The following is a 21,644-nucleotide window of genomic DNA, read 5'->3' on the forward strand; positions in this document are numbered from 1 at the left end:
AAATTCACCTTCATAGGAGGGTGAAGCCCACCACCTCCAAAATACATTATTGCTCTCACTCACTGTGCTTCAGATCACTGACAGGCAGTGTAACTCATGTCTCAGTTTCTCTCTCTCTCAGATGTACACATCTAAAATGAAGTAGACCGCACTAACAAGTGTGCATATAAAACTCATTCTACCAAAAATTGAGCAGTAGAAACCTTAGAAAATTCCAGCTCAGGGCAGCATGCTCAGGCAAATGTGGCTTAATCTCAAGAAAGCAAGCTAGTGAAAGTAAGCCTCATGTTGAAGCATTGCTTAAAAATGTCCCATTGTCCTCCAGATAGGTTTTCTTGTAAAGTTCATCTATTTGTCATTCATGTGTAATACAGCATGAATGGAATCTTTCTGTTTTCTTCTGTGGCACTAAATAGTTTTCTGGAATCTTTTTGAACCTGCCTTTTTCTTTGCTCTCTCTCTGTCTTTCTCTCTCTCTTTCCAAAGTTCAGTTACACACAAGCTTTTTGTTTGGCAGCCACTGTTGTTATGACCTTTCACCTTCAATCTGAATTAGGACAGTCCTCTGACAGCATTCTTTACAAACCATCTTCTTCATCTTAACATCTTCACTAATGTTAATATTCAGCAGCAGCCTGTACGTTTATCACCTTGACAGGCAATAAGCACCTTTCAGCCACAGATCCTTGCAATTCAGGTCTTCAAATGGCCCATTCAGATTCATTGTGCTGAGCCTCACTCAGAATTCAGTTAGCCTTCTTATAGTTAAATCTGAACTCATCTTACATGGAAGTATTCAGCAGATATTATCAAGAGACCTATGCTGCTCATTTTCGATTCCAACTTTTCTCTGGCTCATTTTTTGCATGGTGAATTCACCACCAAAGATTGATCTTGATGCCTGCAATGTCTTCTTTTTCATCAAAGTATTAAGAACATAGCTCCTCACATATGATGATATGACCACAGAATTTATTAACAGCCTTCGACCAAAGGTGTTGTAATAACAGGTTCAATTATAAACTTCCTTATGTTCAAAAATGGTCTTTGGTATTTCTACATACTAATGACATGAAAGATAACCTTTTTGTAAAAATCCTAAATACATGATCAAAGAAAATTGCTGAATTTTTGCTTTACTTTATTTCATTCACCACTAGCTTCCATTCATCTACTCCTCTCTCCCAAACCACTATCCTTGGATACCTCTATAGCTCAACCTGACCATAGTAGAAATGTCCCTTCAATTATCGAACCTTCAGGAAGTTGGCCTTAATGGCAAAAATCTTATAGCCAGTGAGCAATGACCCTATAGAGAGCCATGAACCATGTGCCAATATTCTTACTCTACTAATCCATCCATCCCTCAACCCCTTTTCCCATTTTGCACATGTGGTCGGGGTGTTATTTCAACAGTGACAGTCATCTCGTGTCAAGGTTTACTCTACCTGGTGGCTATCCCTGCCACTGTAGTTCACCTGCACCACTCACTTGCACACATACTTGCACCTACGGCTAATTTAGAGTGTCCAATCCACCTAATGCATATCTTTGGAATGTGGGGGGAAACCGGAGCATGCTAAGGAAACTAATGCGACCACAGGGAGGACATGGATGGTCAATATTGCATTTCCTACTAGGGGGGAGCAACATACAATGATGTCAGCATGTCAAACACCTTCCTTACAGAACTAGCTGGGCTGTAAGGCTTCTGGTCTCCATCAGAGTTTGCAGAAGCAGTGGTTCTTTCCAAACCCTTCCCCCTGGATAGGAGAGCTGGCCGTTGGGCTTCTTCATTCTGCCTTTCCTACCTGGCCCTAACTGTGGTTCATGGTCCATGAATGCATGGACAGAAGCTTTATGTCAGTCTCTACAGGCCACTCAAGGAAAGTGCACTTCTAGATTATTATATTAAACCAGATGACGGAATCTGTCTGAATGTTACATTCCAGTGTATCCCCTGTTAATAAGAATGAACTGTATTATTATAAACAGTATGGTAGCATAACTTTAACTTACCGCTTCATGAAAAGGTCTAATTTCACACTTAGTCAGATTTTCTTTTTTCCAGACATAGCAGTTAGTTTCCAGTACGTCTACAGTCAATAACAAAATAGTTCCAAATTTCTGCAATTAAAACAGAGCATATGCTGAAAAATCAAGTTCAGGGACAGATGACAGCCATTAACAAACTGGTATGTTAAATAAATAAAGAATTTTATTAAATATATGTATTAACAATGATACTGAGCATGCTGATTATGAAAAGAAAATCAACTCCATTTCCTTTTATTCCTAAAATTAGAACCTGAATGAAACGTTAAGTCATTTAGTTCAGAGTAAATGGTAATGCATAAACTGATGACTTTGTTTCATGTGATCACACAAATTAAGTCTAATATTAAAGAATGAGAGGGTCTTCATGAATGTTTACTATCATCTACTCTCTAGCTCCTTGTAAACTGTAGAACAGAACCTGATTAATCAAATATGTTTATCAACACCCAAAACAGCAAAAGCACAGTTGTTGTGAATATAACAGTAGATATGAAATATGTAGGCTCTTGAATGTTGTGGTGTTTCATAGCTTCCTTTGTTTACACTTACTTTTTATTTATTTTTTCAAAAACATTTTTATTTTGTTTTCATTATAAACATACACAAATGTACATATAACAAATACAATAAAACAATAACAAAACTATTTACAATATTTACATTCATCCATGATAAGCAATCATTTTATCCATGAGAATTTATCAGTATTTGTTCAAAAGGTTTTCCAATTTTTGCCATGCTATATTTTTATGAGTGATGTTATGAGTTCTATAACAAATGGTTTGCAGTTCTTTTTTACTAACAAGTTTTGCTAACTTAATAAAATCTTTAAATATCAAATCTTGTTTACTTTTCCAGTTCAAAATAATAACTTTTCTGGCAATTGCAAGGATTGACCAGAGTAACTGAATCTGAGATTTAGGTATTACATTGGGTATAGGAACATTGAATAGGATTAGTGAGTTAGAAATATGACAGTTATCATACCATAAAGCATTTACAAAATATCTGAAGTCTTTCCAGTATTGAACAACATTTCTACATTCAATGAACATGTGAACCTAGTTGGCCTCTAGTAATTCATCACATTTCCAACATTTACTTTCACTGTTTTTGAGTATAAGATTTATTTTATGTGGAGTATAGAAACTCCTATTCATAAATTTCCATGTAAACAATCTTCAATATAATGAAGAAGAGGTACCTTATGTAGAATTCAATAACAATTTTTTGGATTCATCAGATATTTGCTCTCCATTAATCTTTACATAGTAATTCCAAATATCTGTGTCAAACTTTAGAGTGTCGTCTCTTAGCATCTTATAGATAGGTGAGTTACTTAATTTTTGATTATATGTCTTTTCAAGACACCTAATAAAAAGTTGAATCAAACTAGGTATAGATTCAATCTCTAGGTTGATTGATGCTCTCATTTTGCTTTCTATAAACTGCCATAATGAGTGTATAAACAACCAACTGTCTTGACTATTATCAAAACTACATAAAAGAGAGTTTATTGGTTTAATACTCTTATTTTCAATAAACTGATGCCAGAATATCAAGTTATTTTCCTTTAGTTTTTGCATCAAATTGATGTTGAAAGAATCTAAGCAATCAGGGGAGTATGATACAGGGAATATAAGAAATAAAAATTGTTTAATGTTGTAATTACAATCAATTATATTTTTAAAGTTATAAATATTTGATTAATGCCATAAGAAAAATTATCAAACTTCTTATTAAATAAACAAAATTCATGTAAAAGCCAATGAACTCTACTTATTCCATATTGTTCCTTACATTGCTTTTCTATAGATCTGACATCAGTTATATTAATCTCATGTATTGTTTTCCAGCCAGATATATAGGTAGGTGTGATCCAGTGTAATATTACATTAATTATAACTGATTTGGAATAAAGATCTAAGCTAGGGAATGCTATCCCATTACTGTTCAAAGCTCTAATGTGCCATTTATATGCAATCCTAGGTTTTAAGGGGAACCATAAAAATTTAAGTAGCATGAAATCTAATTTTTTTAAATAAGTTTTTGGGAGGTGGTCATATCAATGCCTGTATATAAAACAAAATTTTAGGTAACATTATCATTTTAATTAAAGAGAGCCTATCCTCCATTGTGAAGAACATTTTATTTCATCTTTTGATTAGTTTATTAATGGTGGTTATTAAATTATTGTAGTTTAGTTTAACAGGCACTTTCCATGCACTCTTTATACTGACACCCAAATATTCTAATGCATCATTCTCCCAATTAAACAGGCTATTCTCGCTTAGGTTTTTGTTGATCTTTTTGTTAATTAGTAATGCTTTGGACTTATTATGATTACATTTAAGCCTTGAAGTTCTTTCAAACTTGCTTAAGGTATTTATAACATCATGCAAAGAACCATCACTATCACCCAATGTTAACATATCATCAGCAAATAACTGTATCTTAGGACAGTAATCCTTATTAATTTGAAAGCCTTTTATATTTTGCTTGTTTCTGATATATGTAGCAAAAGGTTCCATTGAAAGAGTAAACAATAATGATGACAAAGGACAACCTTGTCTAGTTCCCTTGAGGATTTCTAGTGGTGAAGAGAGACATGATCCGATTTTCACATAAGCTTGTGCCCCACTATAAATTTTCATTAATAAGTTGACAAAATCTGAGGAGAATTCAAAACCAATAATAATTCTTTGTAGATAAGACCACCTAAAATTATCAAAAGCTTTTTCTATGTCTAGGCTGGTAATAGTTGTTTTTTGTATTTCCATGCTATGTCTATTAATGATAGTAATTTAATAATGTTATCTTGCACTTTTCTATGAAGAATGAACTCTGTCTGATCATTATGTATTAGGTTAGGTAATATTTTCTTTATCCTATTAGCTAATATTGTCATGAAAATATTATAATCAGTGTTTAGTAATGCAATTGGCCTATGTGAATTACAAGATTTGGGGTCCTTACCTTGTTTCAATATGGGGTAGATAATTGAGTATTTCCATGCTGGTGTGTTATACATTTTTTCTTAACCATAGTGAAGGCACTCAGCATTTTCTTAATTATATATTCAGGAAAAATCTTATATAGTTCAGGAATTATTCCATCCAGTCCTGGAGCTTTATTATCTTTTATTTGCTCTTTTACTTCTGTTAGTGTTATTTGTTTATTTAATATGTTATTTTGTTGCATTGATACCTTAGTAGTTATAGTTTCTTGAATAAAAGTATTTATTACATTATCTGTCTCCAAAAGTGGTATGTTATTATTTATATCTTTATAGTAGTTTTTGAACACTTCTAATATGCCCATTAAGTTAGATGTACTCTTAACTGAACCATCACTTTTATATTTAATCTCATTAATAAGATTTTGATTTTTTTGGATTTTACCACTATTTTATGTAGATATTTGGGATTTACAGCATAATATTGTAATTTAAAATTTTCCAGGTTTATGGATACCTTATGATTCAGAACTTCTAAGTATTTTTGATTTAATTTACTAATTTTATGTGCTACATTGTTATTTGGTTTTGTGTCCATTTTTATCTTGTCTAGTTTTTTGTAAGTCAAAAAGTTCTTTGTCCCATTCTCTCCTTTTTTAAGGTACCAAGATTTTATTCTACCATATATATAAACTTTAAAAGTGTCCCATAGTATAGTATCAGTCACTGAACCATTATCATTTTTTTCATAAACATGTCTATTTCTTTCATTATCCATTCCCTAAAGACTTTTAACTTAGTTATGTAAGCAGAAATTCTCAGTAGAAATCTTAAATCATCTGCATGTGTAGGTAATGCAAAGTTTATAGCATTATGGTCCGAAAGTGGACAAGTCATTATAGATACATACCTTATTTTAGAGTATATATTATTTGATACAAAGACCTTATCAATGTTTGTTTGTGTACCAAACCGATATGAATAGTGAGTATAGAATAAGGAATAATGCTGTCTTAGACCATGTATATCTTTAAGGTTCATCTGGTTTGTAAAGTCATTTAACTTCTTGGGTTGAGATGTTAGTTTTATTTTACCATTTTTAGAAGTATCATTGCCTGATAATAGGCAGTTAAAATCACCTGTTGCTATAATTTCCCCCTTTGCATTTAAAGTAATCAGGTCCAGATATTTGTCAACATATTTAGTACTCAGTCCTGCTATCCAGTGTGTACTAATCAAAGTATAATACTTCTTATTGATTTCCAAAATAACCATGCTTAGCATCCCATCTTTATCTGAAATTGTATCTATAATTCTTGGCATAGTATAAGTATTTTTCCATAGAATAAGAGTGCTCCTTCTCTTAGTCTTAAAACATGAATCAGCCGGAATGGTATAGCCATTGAATGAGTATTTTTGTAGATCTGTTTTGATAGATGGGTTTCCTGTAAAAAGATGGTCTGGGCTTTATGCATTTTGATATATGTACGCAAACCAGCTCTTTTGACATTATTGTTCAAACTATTAATATTTAATTATAAACATTTATAAGCCATTGACTATAATGTGTATGTTATTACTTACTGAAAGACCTTTCTTCTGTGTTGACTTGAAATCTACTAAAAAATTACTTATCATAGATGCATAATGTGTATTAAGCACTACTTTCAAAAACCCCAAACTATTTACAAACACATACATGAAACATAAAGTTTATGGTTCAGTAAAAAACTTAACTTAAGCATCCATCCACCACCTCTCCAATACCAAAAGACACAAATTATCCATCTCTGCTTAGAATATAGTATAAAAACAAAAAAGAAAAGCATTATGAAAGCACCTAAAGAAATCTAATTCATGAAATATACATTAGAATGAGAGTGTCCAATATATCTGAAGCTACATGTATATGTCACATATGTCACCTCTAATACATACATATGCCAGAAATACACATCAGTTCAAAGTATGTATAAACATTAGAAGCTGAAGGTTAAGAAGATTGCCAATATTTCCAAGACACTTCAAGAAACAAAAGATGATTTAACCATTTTATCAGCCATCTAGCTAACATTTTTCATGTAAGGATCTGTTGAATATATATATATATATATATATATATATATATAGAGAGATATAGAGAGAGAGAGAGCACTTATGACAACATAACTATTATACACATATTACTCATATGTATTAACGATATTTATGTTGACGTCTTTCATCAGGAAGGGGGGAGAGAGAGAGAGAGAGAGAGAGAGAGAAAGGGCCTCACAACCCTCTGTTTAGTTACTAAAGGATATAACATAAGTCTGATGTTAATATGTATAATGAGTTTTCTAATGCAGCTCCTAGTTCACTTGATGTCATTTAGTTACTAACTGTACTGTCATTGAATCTGCAGAATGTATGCATCTATAACAGAACATAGGCATTTTCAAAGGAATTACCATTTAAAGTATCTAGTGAAGGATAACAGAATTTGAAGAGAAAAGAATTCTAAGTACAACCATTTAAGAAGTTAAAAAGGTAAAATGATGTCATAAATGGTGTTTCCTCAAGCTACAGCTTCATAAACTTGTTAAAAAGTATCTAAATAGGCTCATGCACAACAGAAGTTGTCTCTAGTGAAGAAAAAAGCATTTTCAGTGAGAAATTCAGATCTTGAAGCTTTCAGAGTTTACAGCAAGCAAAAAAAAAAAAAACACTCAAGCTGCCTTGTCAGTGCATGCCATGAATCTCCACAATGAGAACAGTCACACAGACCACCAGTTTCCTCACAAAACTTCAACATCATGAAAAAAATAACTCTTTCATATAAAAACAGCTATTTAGAAGTAACAACAGCTGTCTCAAATCAGAAATCATATTATAACATTTCAATCATTTACCCACCAGTTAACCAGGCCAGAGAGAGAGAAATAAAAAGGAACCTAGTATATATATATATCTATATATATATATCTATATATATATATATCTATATATATATATATATCTATCTATATATATATATATATATATATATATATATATATATATATGTTCTTCTTTCAGCTTTTCCCGGTTAGGGGTTGCCACAGCAGAACTCTGGTCCGCTAATGGTTGGTAGTAGATTTTTACGGTGCTGGGGTGCCAGCTCGACACCCAACCTTCAACAAAGGCACACCCATTTATGCATGTCTTTTGAACGCCACTTGACCATGGGGAGGACATGCAGACTCCACACAGAAGGAGCTCCAGCCGAGAATCAAATGGGAGAACCTCTTGGGTCCCCTTCACATGGTCGACTATTCAGAAAGTCAACTTTCATATGGCTGAGACCATATGATCGACCTTTGAAAAGCTGACCATGGGGAACAGCTATCTCCGTACAGTGCAGAATAGGAAAATTTCCTTCTTCCACACTGCAGTGCTGTCTTGGAGTTGGTATATTTAAGTTACGAGCAGTGTGGGGGGTGCAGCCCTGCATGGGTGGATGTAGGGGGGGGGTGTAGCCCCCCTGCTAACAGTTTAAGATAAGTGTTTGTTGTGTTTTATGTGTTTATTTTTCATGGTCGGCTTTTCGAAAGTCGATCATATGGTCTCGGCCATATGAACATCGATTTTGTGAACAGTCGACCATGTAAAGTAGACACACACACACACACACACACATATATATATATATATATATATATATATATATATAAATGTAGCTTATATTTAGCTGTCTATAAAACACCATTAATGTACTGTATTAATGTTTAAATGTATCTAAACAAAGAGTCTAAAACATCTAGTTAGAAACACTAATCAGAAACACCTTGTTACCCCACCACTTCTTCTGGCTTTTCCCAGGGGTCACCCCAGCAGATCACCTGTCCGCTCATGATTGGCAGTAGAGTTTTACGGTGTTGAGTTTTCAGCCTGGTGCCCAACCTTCCGCAGAAGGCACACACATGCACACATTCATGCCTAGGGCATATTTAGTGTCCAATCCACCTACAGCATATATTGGGGATGTGGGAAGAAAGCGGCGCACCTGGAGGAAACCCACATGACCACAGGGAGGACATGCAGACTCCGCACAGAGGACAACCCAGCCGAGGATCGAACCAGAGAACCTCTTGCTGTGAGGTGACAATGCTAACTGCTGCACCACTATGACTGCCCTTGTTACCCCACCACTGACCTACTAGAAAAAATGCACTTTGGTATTAAGTTAAATTATGCTATTACTGAAGAATTAGAAGACGTACATCATTTGTAGTTATTTAAAAGGGAAAAGTATGTAAGGTACTTATAATGGGGAAAAGAGAGAAAAGGAACATTGGTAACAAAACAGAATAGAAAGAGAGAGAGGGAGGTTATTTAAATACTTAGTACTATATGTAATTATAAGAAGAAGATAGAGAAAGGAAAAGAGAAAGTTAATAATAAAAATCATTCACATTACCTTACAGCATAGAGATTTTCGAGAATCAAATATATTATGATTCATAAAACAAAGCATTTAGAATTAGAAGGAATTTATTCATTTGTCCTTTAGTTTCTTAGTTTTGTTTGCTCCTTCCTTCACAGACCATCCATTTTTTGTTGCCTGTCTCTTCAAACTCTGGGATGACCATTCCATTTCTTTCATGTCCGACAGTATTTTCTTCTTTTGGATAAATTCTACTGCTTCTTGTAGGGAATCAAAGATCTTCAATCCTTCTAGCAAGGTGATTTTTATTCTTGCATGAAAAAGAATGTGAGCTTTAATGTTGGCTTTTTTCAAGGTCTTAATTAGAGGAACACACTCTTTTCTTCTGGATATGACTATAGGGGTGTAGTCACTGTCAAAATGAATAACTTTTCACCCATCTTGATAGGGGAATTAGTCCAAGCTGATTTCAGCACTAAGTCCTTGTCTGGCAAGGAAAGAAATCTAACTATAATAGACCTGAGGTTAGATAAGCTTAGAGATGAAGCTGGATTTGCCAGGGTCCGATGAGCCCTCTCAATTCCAAAAGAGAGGGATTCAGGCATGTTTAGTGCTGATGAAAACTACTTATTGAGGAATTGAATCATGTTAGCACCCTCTTCTTTTTCAGGAATTCCATATATTCTTATATTATTCCTCCTTGATCTACTTTCAAGGTCTTCCAGTTTCGCAATCAGTCTGGTGTTTTGTTTCAAAAGAAATTCATTTGATGTTTATTTTCTGTCACTCTAGTATCTACGTCAGATACTGTTTCCTCTAAGGCAAGAATCTGTTCAGATTGTTTTTTTACTATTCCATTTAGAAGTAACAATTGTTAACTGCATTCTTGTTTGATAATATCCATTTTGTTTTCAAATTTGTCCATTTTTAGTGACAGTTCTTGGATGTTTGTTATTATAAGATATAATTCTGTCTTCACTGCACTCTCCTGGTCTGGGTTCTTCGAGTTGCTCATGTTGAGATCTCCAGTAGAAAACTTCTTGACAGGAATAATTAAAAAATTCTCTTGACTATGTATTAATTTTTAGAAAATAATAAAATGTCTATGTTAACCTAACTTTTAGTATACTTTTAGTTAGATTTTTCTAAAAATTAAAGTATATTTCCTGTCAGGATATTAAAATCTAAGCAGAGCTATGGATTTCTGCTGCTATCAGACTGGCATCTTGGCCACCCCCCCTTTTTATTTTTCATGGTTTCTCACACTGATCAGTTGACACTTGCTATGGGCATGCAGATTATTTCTTGTTTTCTACATAACAGCATTTCTCTTCCTCTGTAGCCAATTGCTTTGTTTTTTTATTAATGTGATATTGCATGGCTTCTTGAAATCCAGATCAGTTGCGTTCAGTCTTCCCAATTACTAGTACCACTGGTGTTGTGTTAATGAAATCTATGAGGGTCTCTCTCTCTCTCTCTCTCTCTCTCTGCACTGATATGTACATTATCAGTTCATCTGTACTATTGGACATTATCATGTAATAATTTTTGACTTGAGTACAGATTCACTCAATATAAAACTTGTTACATTTATTCTAATTTATAGTCATCATTTTCTGAAGCAGGATTGTTGTTTGCATTTCTAGGTTGCCTTTATTCACTTAGTTATTTTGGGTTTGTATGCCTAACTCCTTTCTGATCTATTTTAATATGTGTGAGTTGAGTAAGTTAGGTCCTTTTAGTTCTATCTGCTTTGATATGTTTTTGTCTGTTTAGTCATTTGGTGGGATTTGGAAGTTCTTGGGTTAGACCACTGGGCTAAGTGCAAGAAGGTATGTCTGGCAAACAAAAAGGGATTCAAAAACACATTTATGCAATGCTCAGCTACAGCTATGGCTCATGGTTGCAATGATAGAGGTGCATCTTTATTAATATATTTACACAATTTTTGTTAATTGGAGAAAAGCACTGATCACAATAAAAATATTTCAGTACTGTTTGCATACTGTTTGTATACTTTAATCTACTTTCTCTGTACAATATTTCATCAGCATCACTGACATCCTGCTGTAGCATTACTCAAATATTTGTCATGGGCATTTCCACAAAGATGGAAATATTATCTGTAACTATGTTCAATACGTTTCTATAAGTTTCTACTACTATTTGTTTACTTTATTGTGTTTGTGAACTATTTCACCTGGACTGTACCTGCAAATGGTCATTTATAATTAGTGTACTACACCAGTAAACAAAATATAAATAAAATAAAATAAAGCTTGGAGAAATAAAAGTATATATACCTTGTTACAGCATAAGTCACATAGTCTAAGAATGCAACAGAAGAAAGATAAACAAATGTCAGTTACCATATATACAAACATTTATATGCAAAAGTATTGAGACAAAGTAATAATACATGCTACGTATCTCAGAGGATGAAGTACAGATGGTAAGGGGGGTATAGAACAGTGCGTGTGTTGTAACTTTAAGAAGCATTTCCAAGTGATGCACGTGCAGTATAAATACTGAGCACGTGCAGGCAGCAATACCATTTTGAGAGAACAGCCCGAGTGTGAGCGTGTATTAATGTGGTAGTCAGTCTGTTTATAAGTTTATTTAAGTTTAAGTTATAAACCCTCAATCCTGATCTGTTTGTGTACAATAAAGCTGCTTGAACAGAACCCATGACTGTTTGTCTGTTTTATCCTGACCAGATGAGCGACATGGTGCCAGAACCAGGATGTTTAAGAAAACAAAGTTAAAACTGATATAAGTAAACATAATCAGTCTGGATTTTTTATAAGGTTCCTATCACTTTGTTGGGTTTTATTGCTCATTTTTAGTGCAGTCTGATGTTTTTATAAGATTGTTTTTCTCTGCATTTGTGGTTCTTATTCCTTAGTGAATTTTGGGTTTGTATAATCGCTTTCTACTATTTTTCATTGTGTAGTGAAGTTGGTTTTGTTATCTTTAATGTTTTTTCTTACATTTGGTGGGTTTAGTTCTTTTAGACGTTGGAGTTTGTTATTTAAAATTTTCTTACTATTGGTTGTTCTATGCTCTTTTTAATTTTGATTTTGTTATTAAAGATTCACAATCGTTTCTACGTTGCTCTGTTTTATACATCTGATTTTTTATTAAATGATTTCTCACTCACTCTCCTGGTGTGGGTTCTTATTTGTTTTGTGACATTCTTGGATTTTGTTATTTAAATGTATTCTTCCACTCCTGTCTCGTGTGTTTTACGTTCTATGTTTAAGTGAGTTTTTTTATGATCTGTTGTTCTTCACGTTCTGTTTTACGTTCATGTTTTAGTGACAGTTCTTGGATGTTTGTTATTATAAGATGTAGTTCTTTCTTCACTGCACTCTCCTGGTGTGGGTTCTTCACGTTGCTCATGTTTTAGTGACAGTTCTTGGATGTTTGTTGTTATAAGATGTAGTTCTTTCTTCACTGCACTCCTGGTGTTGCTCATGTTTTGTGCGACAGTTCTGGATGTTGTTATTGCAAGGAGTAGTTCTTCTTCACTGCACTCTCCTGGTGTGGGTTCTTCACGCTGGTTTTTAGTGACAGTTCTTGGATGTTTGTTGTTATAAGATGTAGTTCTTTCTTCACTGCACTCTCCTGGTGTGGGTTCTTCACGTTGCTCATGTTTTTAGTGACAGTTCTTGGATGTTTGTTATTATAAGATGTAGTTCTTTGCACTCTCCTGGTGTGGGTTCTTCACGCTGCTCATGTTTTGACAGTTCTTGGATGTTTGTTGTTATAAGATGTAGTTCTTTCTTCACTGCACTCTCCTGGTGTGGGTTCTTCACGTTGCTCATGTTTTTAGTGACAGTTCTTGGATGTTTGTTATTATAAGATGTAGTTCTTCTTCACTGCACTCTCCTGGTGTGGGTTCTTCACGTTGCTCATGTTTTTAGTGACAGTTCTTGGATGTTTGTTATTATAAGATGTAGTTCTTTCTTCACTGCACTCTCCTGGTGTGGGTTCTTCACGTTGCTCATGCTTTAGTGACAGTTCTTGGATGTTTGTTATTATAAGATGTAGTTCTTTCTTCACTGCACTCTCCTGGTGTGGGTTCTTCACGCTGCTCATGTTTTAGTGACAGTTCTTGGATGTTTGTTATTATAAGATGTAGTTCTTTCTTCACTGCACTCTCCTGGTCTGGGTTCTTCACGTTGCTCATGTTTTTAGTGACAGTTCTTGGATGTTTGTTATTATAAGATGTAGTTCTTTCTTCACTGCACTCTCCTGGTGTGGGTTCTTCACGTTGCTCATGTTTTTAGTGACAGTTCTTGGATGTTTGTTGTTATAAGATGTAGTTCTTCTTCACTGCACTCTCCTGGTGTGGGTTCTTCACGTTGCTCATGTTTTTAGTGACAGTTCTTGGATGTTTGTTATTATAAGATGTAGTTCTTTCTTCACTGCACTCTCCTGGTGTGGGTTCTTCACGTTGCTCATGTTTTTAGTGACAGTTCTTGGATGTTTGTTATTGTAAGATGTAGTTCTTCTTCACTGCACTCTCCTGGTGTGGGTTCTTCACGTTGCTCATGTTTTTAGTGACAGTTCTTGGATGTTTGTTATTATAAGATGTAGTTCTTTCTTCACTGCACTCTCCTGGTGTGGGTTCTTCACGTTGCTCATGTTTTTAGTGACAGTTCTTGGATGTTTGTTATTGTAAGATGTAGTTCTTTCTTCACTGCACTCTCCTGGTGTGGGTTCTTCACGTTGCTCATGCTTTAGTGACAGTTCTTGGATGTTTGTTATTGTAAGATGTAGTTCTTTCTTCACTGCACTCTCCTGGTGTGGGCTCTGAGTTGCTCATCTTGAGATCTCCAGTAGAAAACTTCTTGACAGGAATAATTAAAAAATTCTCTTGACTATGTATTAATTTTTAGAAAATAATAAAATGTCTATGTTAACCTAACTTTTAGTATACTTTTAGTTAGATTTTTCTAAAAATTAAAGTATATTTCCTGTCAGGATATTAAAATCTAAGCAGAGCTATGGATTTCTGCTGCTATCAGACTGGCATCTTGGCCACCCCCCCCCCTTTTTATTTTTCATGGTTTCTCACACTGATCAGTTGACACTTGCTATGGGCATGCAGATTATTTCTTGTTTTCTACATAACAGCATTTCTCTTCCTCTGTAGCCAATTGCTTTGTTTTTTTATTAATGTGATATTGCATGGCTTCTTGAAATCCAGATCAGTTGCGTTCAGTCTTCCCAATTACTAGTACCACTGGTGTTGTGTTAATGAAATCTATGAGGGTCTCTCTCTCTCTCTCTCTCTCTCTCTGCACTGATATGTACATTATCAGTTCATCTGTACTATTGGACATTATCATGTAATAATTTTTGACTTGAGTACAGATTCACTCAATATAAAACTTGTTACATTTATTCTAATTTATAGTCATCATTTTCTGAAGCAGGAGTGTTGTTTGCATTTCTAGGTTGCCTTTGTTCACTTAGTTATTTTGGGTTTGTATGCCTAACTCCTTTCTGATCTATTTTAATATGTGTCAGTTGAGTAAGTTAGGTCCTTTTAGTTCTATCTGCTTTGATATGTTTTTGTCTGTTTAGTCATTTGGTGGGATTTGGAAGTTCTTGGGTTAGACCACTGGGCTAAGTGCAAGAAGGTATGTCTGGCAAACAAAAAGGGATTCAAAAACACATTTATGCAATGCTCAGCTACAGCTATGGCTCATGGTTGCAATGATAGAGGTGCATCTTTATTAATATATTTACACAATTTTTGTTAATTGGAGAAAAGCACTGATCACAATAAAAATATTTCAGTACTGTTTGCATACTGTTTGTATACTTTAATCTACTTTCTCTGTACAATATTTCATCAGCATCACTGACATCCTGCTGTAGCATTACTCAAATATTTGTCATGGGCATTTCCACAAAGATGGAAATATTATCTGTAACTATGTTCAATACGTTTCTATAAGTTTCTACTACTATTTGTTTACTTTATTGTGTTTGTGAACTATTTCACCTGGACTGTACCTGCAAATGGTCATTTATAATTAGTGTACTACACCAGTAAACAAAATATAAATAAAATAAAATAAAGCTTGGAGAAATAAAAGTATATATACCTTGTTACAGCATAAGTCACATAGTCTAAGAATGCAACAGAAGAAAGATAAACAAATGTCAGTTACCATATATACAAACATTTATATGCAAAAGTATTGAGACAAAGTAATAATACATGCTACGTATCTCAGAGGATGAAGTACAGATGGTAAGGGGGGTATAGAACAGTGCGTGTGTTGTAACTTTAAGAAGCATTTCCAAGTGATGCACGTGCAGTATAAATACTGAGCACGTGCAGGCAGCAATACCATTTTGAGAGAACAGCCCGAGTGTGAGCGTGTATTAATGTGGTAGTCAGTCTGTTTATAAGTTTATTTAAGTTTAAGTTATAAACCCTCAATCCTGATCTGTTTGTGTACAATAAAGCTGCTTGAACAGAACCCATGACTGTTTGTCTGTTTTATCCTGACCAGATGAGCGACATGGTGCCAGAACCAGGATGTTTAAGAAAACAAAAAAGGCCAGAAATGAGCTACAGGTAACAGAAACTTGCAAAAATGATTTATTTTATAAAAGTGAATGCAATGAGACATTTGCAAGGCATAAGTCAGATTATTAAGCAAACAAAGGGTACAAAACACATTAATAGTTAAACAAAATGTTCAGAACCATGGTATCTGATAAAAAGAATTATCAGGAAAGCTCATGAGGGGTTTGGAATTATATCATGTTGTAAAATTAGCATATGTAAAGAAAACAAGCATGTTTAAAGTAAAGTAAATATATTCAGAGTAAAACAAGCATGAGAAAGTGTAATGGGCATGAAAAAAGAGTAAATAAGCATAATGAATATGATGAAAGGGCAATGTAAGCATAACCGAGCATAGAAAAGCAAGGTGACTTCATGTTTTTGAGTGAAACAACTATATTTTGAGCATGAGCTGTTATTTTGCATTAATCAAAGATATTCAAGGCATAACTAGAGTTGCTCAAAGTATCTCAGAGTGTGCAAAGTGTTTGCAGTGTGTGCTTTATCATGGTGTATTTATTTTAAAGAGTCTATGTGTATAAAGTGCAACTACTTTGTAAAAGTGCAGTCAGAATACAGCCATTTTGAAAATGTTTCTTGTGCTGTGTATGTTTATTCGAAGAGTCCCACCATTTTGAAGTGTTTCCTACACTATGCAGAGTTATTGCAAAGTACAGCCATTTTGAAAGGCTTACTGTGTGCTGTATACAGCTCAGTCGCATGTGAAATCGGTTTGAAATGTTTCTTACTCCAAGCTTCTTTTACTGTACATAGTTTATAAACAAAGTACAGTTATTTCAGAGAGTTTCTTACACTGATAAGGAGTGGGTTTGTATAGTACAGTGATTTCAAGAGTATTTTGTGCTACAGAGACTTATTTCATAACGTACAAATGTTTCAGAGGCTTATTATGCTGTTGGGCATAGTTACAAGTCTTGGCATACATTTCTGGCATATATGTATATATGTGTGAATGTTTGTGCATAAACGCAAGAGGCCTCTGGTGTCATTCAAAGGGGATCCAGTATCGGTCTGTCTGGGACAACATGATTGACAGACCACGAAGCTTTGCCAGAAATGGTCTGCACCTGCCGCCCCTGGGATTTAGGTTACTGGCTAAGGCTCTTGCCAGTCCTATAGTGCCTTTTTTAGGCAAAGTTCAAAGGACAAAACCACCACTGTAACAGATACAAGCATGCAAAATCTGAAGTTAATGCTACTCAATGCTAGAAATCTAAACGTCAAAATGCACTCTCTCAAGGCACTCCTAAAAATGGAGAACATTGGTATCTGTGCAGTAGCTGTGACCTGGTTCAAGCCTCCAGAGAGCACTCCTTCAATACCAGGCTACAACTCTTACCACACTTTTCGGCCACCAAACCAGGACCGAAACACTAAAGGTGGAGGAGTATCCATATTCACCAAGGATATTCACGCCACCAGACTAGTTGCCCAACACAATGCATCTGAAATTCTCCAGGTGCAACTAACACCAGGTAAGACTGCAATCCAAATTGTAGCTTGCTACAGATCCCCCACCATGCCCTGAGATTCTCACTACACCTTTATAAACATACTGGAAAATATTAAGATACAACCAAACACCCTAATACTCAGTGATTTCAACTGCCCTGCCATTAACTGGGAAAACTACTCATGTACCAACACCTTTGCCCGATGGTTCTTGGAATTCAGAAATTCCATGATCAGCCAATCTATAGTCCCGCCAGGGGCTCCAGTATCCTAAACCTGGTTATTACCAACATGGGAAAATCAATGCTCCACACCTATGGTCACCCCCTCTTTGGTCAGGTCTGACCATAAGCTAATCACCCTTGACATCCACATCCCTCCCCACCCCCTTGTAAGGAAACCTCCGTAAAAAACTTCTCCAAAGCCAACTTCATGCTACTCAAGTCAGAAGTGACAAACTTCATGACATCCATGCAGATGGGAACTGAAAGTTCAACTGCTGAATCCTACACTAAGGCACTGTATGAGCACATCCACTTGTGCATGAATCGTGCCATCTCAAACAGAACCAAGATGCTCTCCTCCAAAAAAGGAAGCCAATCTGGTGGTCCCCTGCCATAAACAAATTTTACAACAAAAGGATGACACTTTTGCAGAAAAGAGGAAAATCCCAGGATGCAAAAAGCTCCCTTACCAGCCTCAATAAGAAGCTGAGGTCCCTCATAAAATCCTCCAAAGCTAGTTACGAAAATAAAATTGCCAAAATTCCAAAGACAGCCACAAGACATTCTATAGCTATGTCAAGAATCTAAATGGCAATGCTTGGATCTCCTCTGAGCTACAACAGAATGGCATTAAATATACTGATCCTAAGAATATTGCCAATATCCTGGCAGATTGATTCAGTGCCAACTTCACCCCCCTCTCACCCCCTAAAGGACCCATCTCAATACCAAAAGATTGCCAAATTCCAGTAATAATGGCCACACAGGTAAAAACTGCACTCTCCAAAGCTAAGAATACAGCATCCATGGGACCAGATGACATCCTGGGCTGTGTACTACATGAACTACAAAATGAACTGTCACCTCACCTGAGTGTCATGTTTAATCATAGCTTCACATCAGGCTTCATGCCCGCTGAGTGGTGCACAGCTACAGTTATCCCACTCCACAAGGGGGATCTACCTTGGATCCTGGGAACTACCACCCCATCAGTCTGAACAGCCTGATCTGCAAGGCCATGGAACGTATTATCATGGAACTTATATACAAAGACATTGGCAACTTTTAAACACTGGACCCTACCCAGTTTGGGTTTGTGAAGGGCCGATCTTGTCTCCTGAACCTGATTGACTTCTTTGAATCAGTCTCTAGAGCTGTGGATGAGGGTAAGGCAGTGGTCCACACAGCCTATCTAGACCTCACCAAGGCCTTCAACACTATCCCCCACTTTGGACTCATAGATAAACTTACTAAGCTGGGAATTAATCCCTACATCACTTCATGGGTTGCCAACTGGCTTACTGAAAGAAACCACACTGTAAAAGTAGCCGACTCCAAATCCAGCTCCAGACAAGTGACAAGTGGAGTACCTCAGGTTTCAGTCCAGGGACTGCGCTTGTGTGGCATCTACTTCCCTGAAGTACAGGCCAACACTAAGGAACTCTGGCTAACAAAGTTTGCAGATGACTGCAAACTGGGAGCTATTATTGAATCCCCAAATGATGTGGATATTCTACTAAAGGGCCTTACAGAAACAGATGTTTGGTGCCAGAATAACAGGCTCAAGCTCAGTGCCAAGAAATGTATAGTTATCCTTTTTGGGAAAAAAACATGTACCCGTGAATTACCACATAGGTGGCAGTACACTAAACACCGAAAGTGTGATAAGAGACTTAGGGACACAGGTGGTCAGTGGTCTCACCTTTGATAAACACATTGCCACAGCAGTCAGGAAATCCTTCTGTGTGGCACACCTCATCACTAAGTGTTTTTCATTCAGAAAAAAGGAGGTCATTGTCCCACTTTACTCATCCCTCATTAGACCCATTATAGAAAACAATGCCCCGTTTGGTATGTACCTGTCAAGACATCTGCAACAACTGGAAAGGCTGCAGAAATACCTCACTAAAACAATTACAGGCCTAAAGCAGATGCCTTATGCTGACCATCTAAAAAAACTCCAGCTATACTCTGTTGCATATTATCTATTCAGAGGCGTGCTCTGCTTAACATACAAGGCCATGTCAAACCCAGAGCTGCTGAACATGCTACACTTAAAGAAATCCCAATCCCTCAGAGCCACACGCTCCAGGGATCTAAACCTTGTCATCACAATGAACAAAACATGCTGGAGGGATAGGTTCCTGACCCAGAGACTCCCCTGACTCTGAAATAGACTGCCCATACATGTCAAGCAGAGCTCCTCCTTGGCCCTCTTCAAAAGGAACCTTGACAATTGGATGGGAGATAGTTAATTCACCTGGGGGATCACGTCAGTTGCCCTGCTAGACAGGGGTCCAGGGAAGTAAATATTGTGGGAAGAAATAGCCAGGTTATTGTTATGGGTAGGCTTCTATAGGCCCTAGGGCCGATAGCCTCTTACCAACATATGAACCTATGAACCTTCGGTGGTGTGTGTTGATATAGCAGAGGCAATTCACAGACCAGTCCTCTTGTATATGATCATAATATTGCAGAGAATTGTAGAGTATTCTACCAGGAATACAACATTTTTATACAAGCAGCATTTTCAGATAAAGATACATGTACAAGGACATTCATTTTTCTTAACTTAGCAGGGTCTGATGCTATTGAAAGGGAGCATTCATTTGTGTATGCACCAGCAGTATATACTGGAGAGGGTGAAAACTGCCACATTGTTGTATCAGCAGAATCATCAGGGGATCCTGAGTGTCTGAAGCATAAATTCAGAGAAATGTGCAACTCCCAAACAAATGTTACTTTAGAGAGGCATTTATTTTACACAAGAGACCAAAAGCCAGGGAGAATTTTGCAACTTATATTGGAATAAAGCTAACACATGCAAATTTGGTGACTTGAAAGATGAGTTAATAAAGGACAGGCTTGAGTGTGGTGTTAATAGTGCTGCAGTGAGAAAGATTTTGCTTCGTGACAGTGATTTAAGGTTGAGCAAGGCAATAGAAAATTGTCAAATCCATGAGCTCACAGACAGGCACACAGATATGCTTGCAAGTTATAAAAGCATGATTTCACCAAGTCCTAGAGTAAACGTAGACAGTGTGCAACATGTGGGTGGAAGAAACAGGCCTAAACAACTTCAGCAGGACCTTCTAGAGGGTCATGTGATTTTCTAGCAAGTTCCAAGACTAGCTCAGTAAAATGGACATGCTCAGTGCAGTACAAGGGTGAATCAGCAGAACCAAAGTCAAGTTTTATTGTTAACTGTCGCAGCTGTGGTACCAATTATGAATCTAGAAGAGAAAAGTGCTTAGCATTTGGTCAGCAATGTCACAAGTGTAAAAATGGAATAATTTTCAAAAGTTTTGCAAATCAAGCAAGCATCTTTCTGTTATAAAGAAAGGTCACTCAAAAAAGCAAGTTGATCATGTAGAGAGCTGCAACCCTACTTTCTATATAGATGGTCTATCAGTGGTTGGTGAAAAGGTTGATGCAGTGGACTTGGCAAAAAAATGAAGTGCTCTGTACTGTTTTGATTAATGGTAGGCCCACAGAGCTCAAAGTAGACACTGGTTCAAAGTGTAATACCATGTCAGTGGAAGCATTTGCTGAGGTGAGAGCTGGTGAGCAACTTAAGCTAACCAATAGTGTGAAACTTGTTGCTTATGGAGGTGAAGAGATTCAAATAGAAGGTTCAGTACTACTTCCATGCCTTTTGGCTGGGAACAAATACAGCTTACAGTTCTACACAGTTTGAAGACCTGTGCAGTCATTGTTAGGTCTTAGAGACAGTTTGAGGATAAAACTGCTTTCTTTTGCCAAATAAGTCCATCATGTAAGCACATGTCCTAGTCCCAATTTCACCGATACCATTATCTTAGAGTATGCTGTTTTCGATAACAAGTTAGGCAAACTTCCAGTTGTGTACTCCATGAAAATAGACCCAGAAGTCAGTCCAGTGGTCAGACCAGCAAGGAGGATTCCAATAGCTATGCA

General features: G+C 36.1%; 1 protein-coding gene across 1 annotated transcript in view; it reads right to left on the reverse strand.

The window, feature by feature from the left end:
• Positions 1–21,644, reverse strand: part of LOC122801169 (fetuin-B-like) — a 150,441-nt gene that overhangs the window by 106,945 nt on the left and 21,852 nt on the right. Inside the window, exon 2 of the mRNA XM_044070732.1 lies at positions 2,020–2,127. Within this exon, the coding sequence (XP_043926667.1) occupies positions 2,020–2,127 (108 nt within the window). The remainder of the gene's footprint in view (positions 1–2,019; positions 2,128–21,644) is intronic.

The sequence above is a fragment of the Protopterus annectens genome, chromosome 4.part1 (assembly GCF_019279795.1).
Source record: "Protopterus annectens isolate FY-2018-M chromosome 4.part1, PAN1.0, whole genome shotgun sequence".
In the NCBI taxonomy this organism is placed as follows: Eukaryota; Metazoa; Chordata; order Ceratodontiformes; family Protopteridae; genus Protopterus; species Protopterus annectens.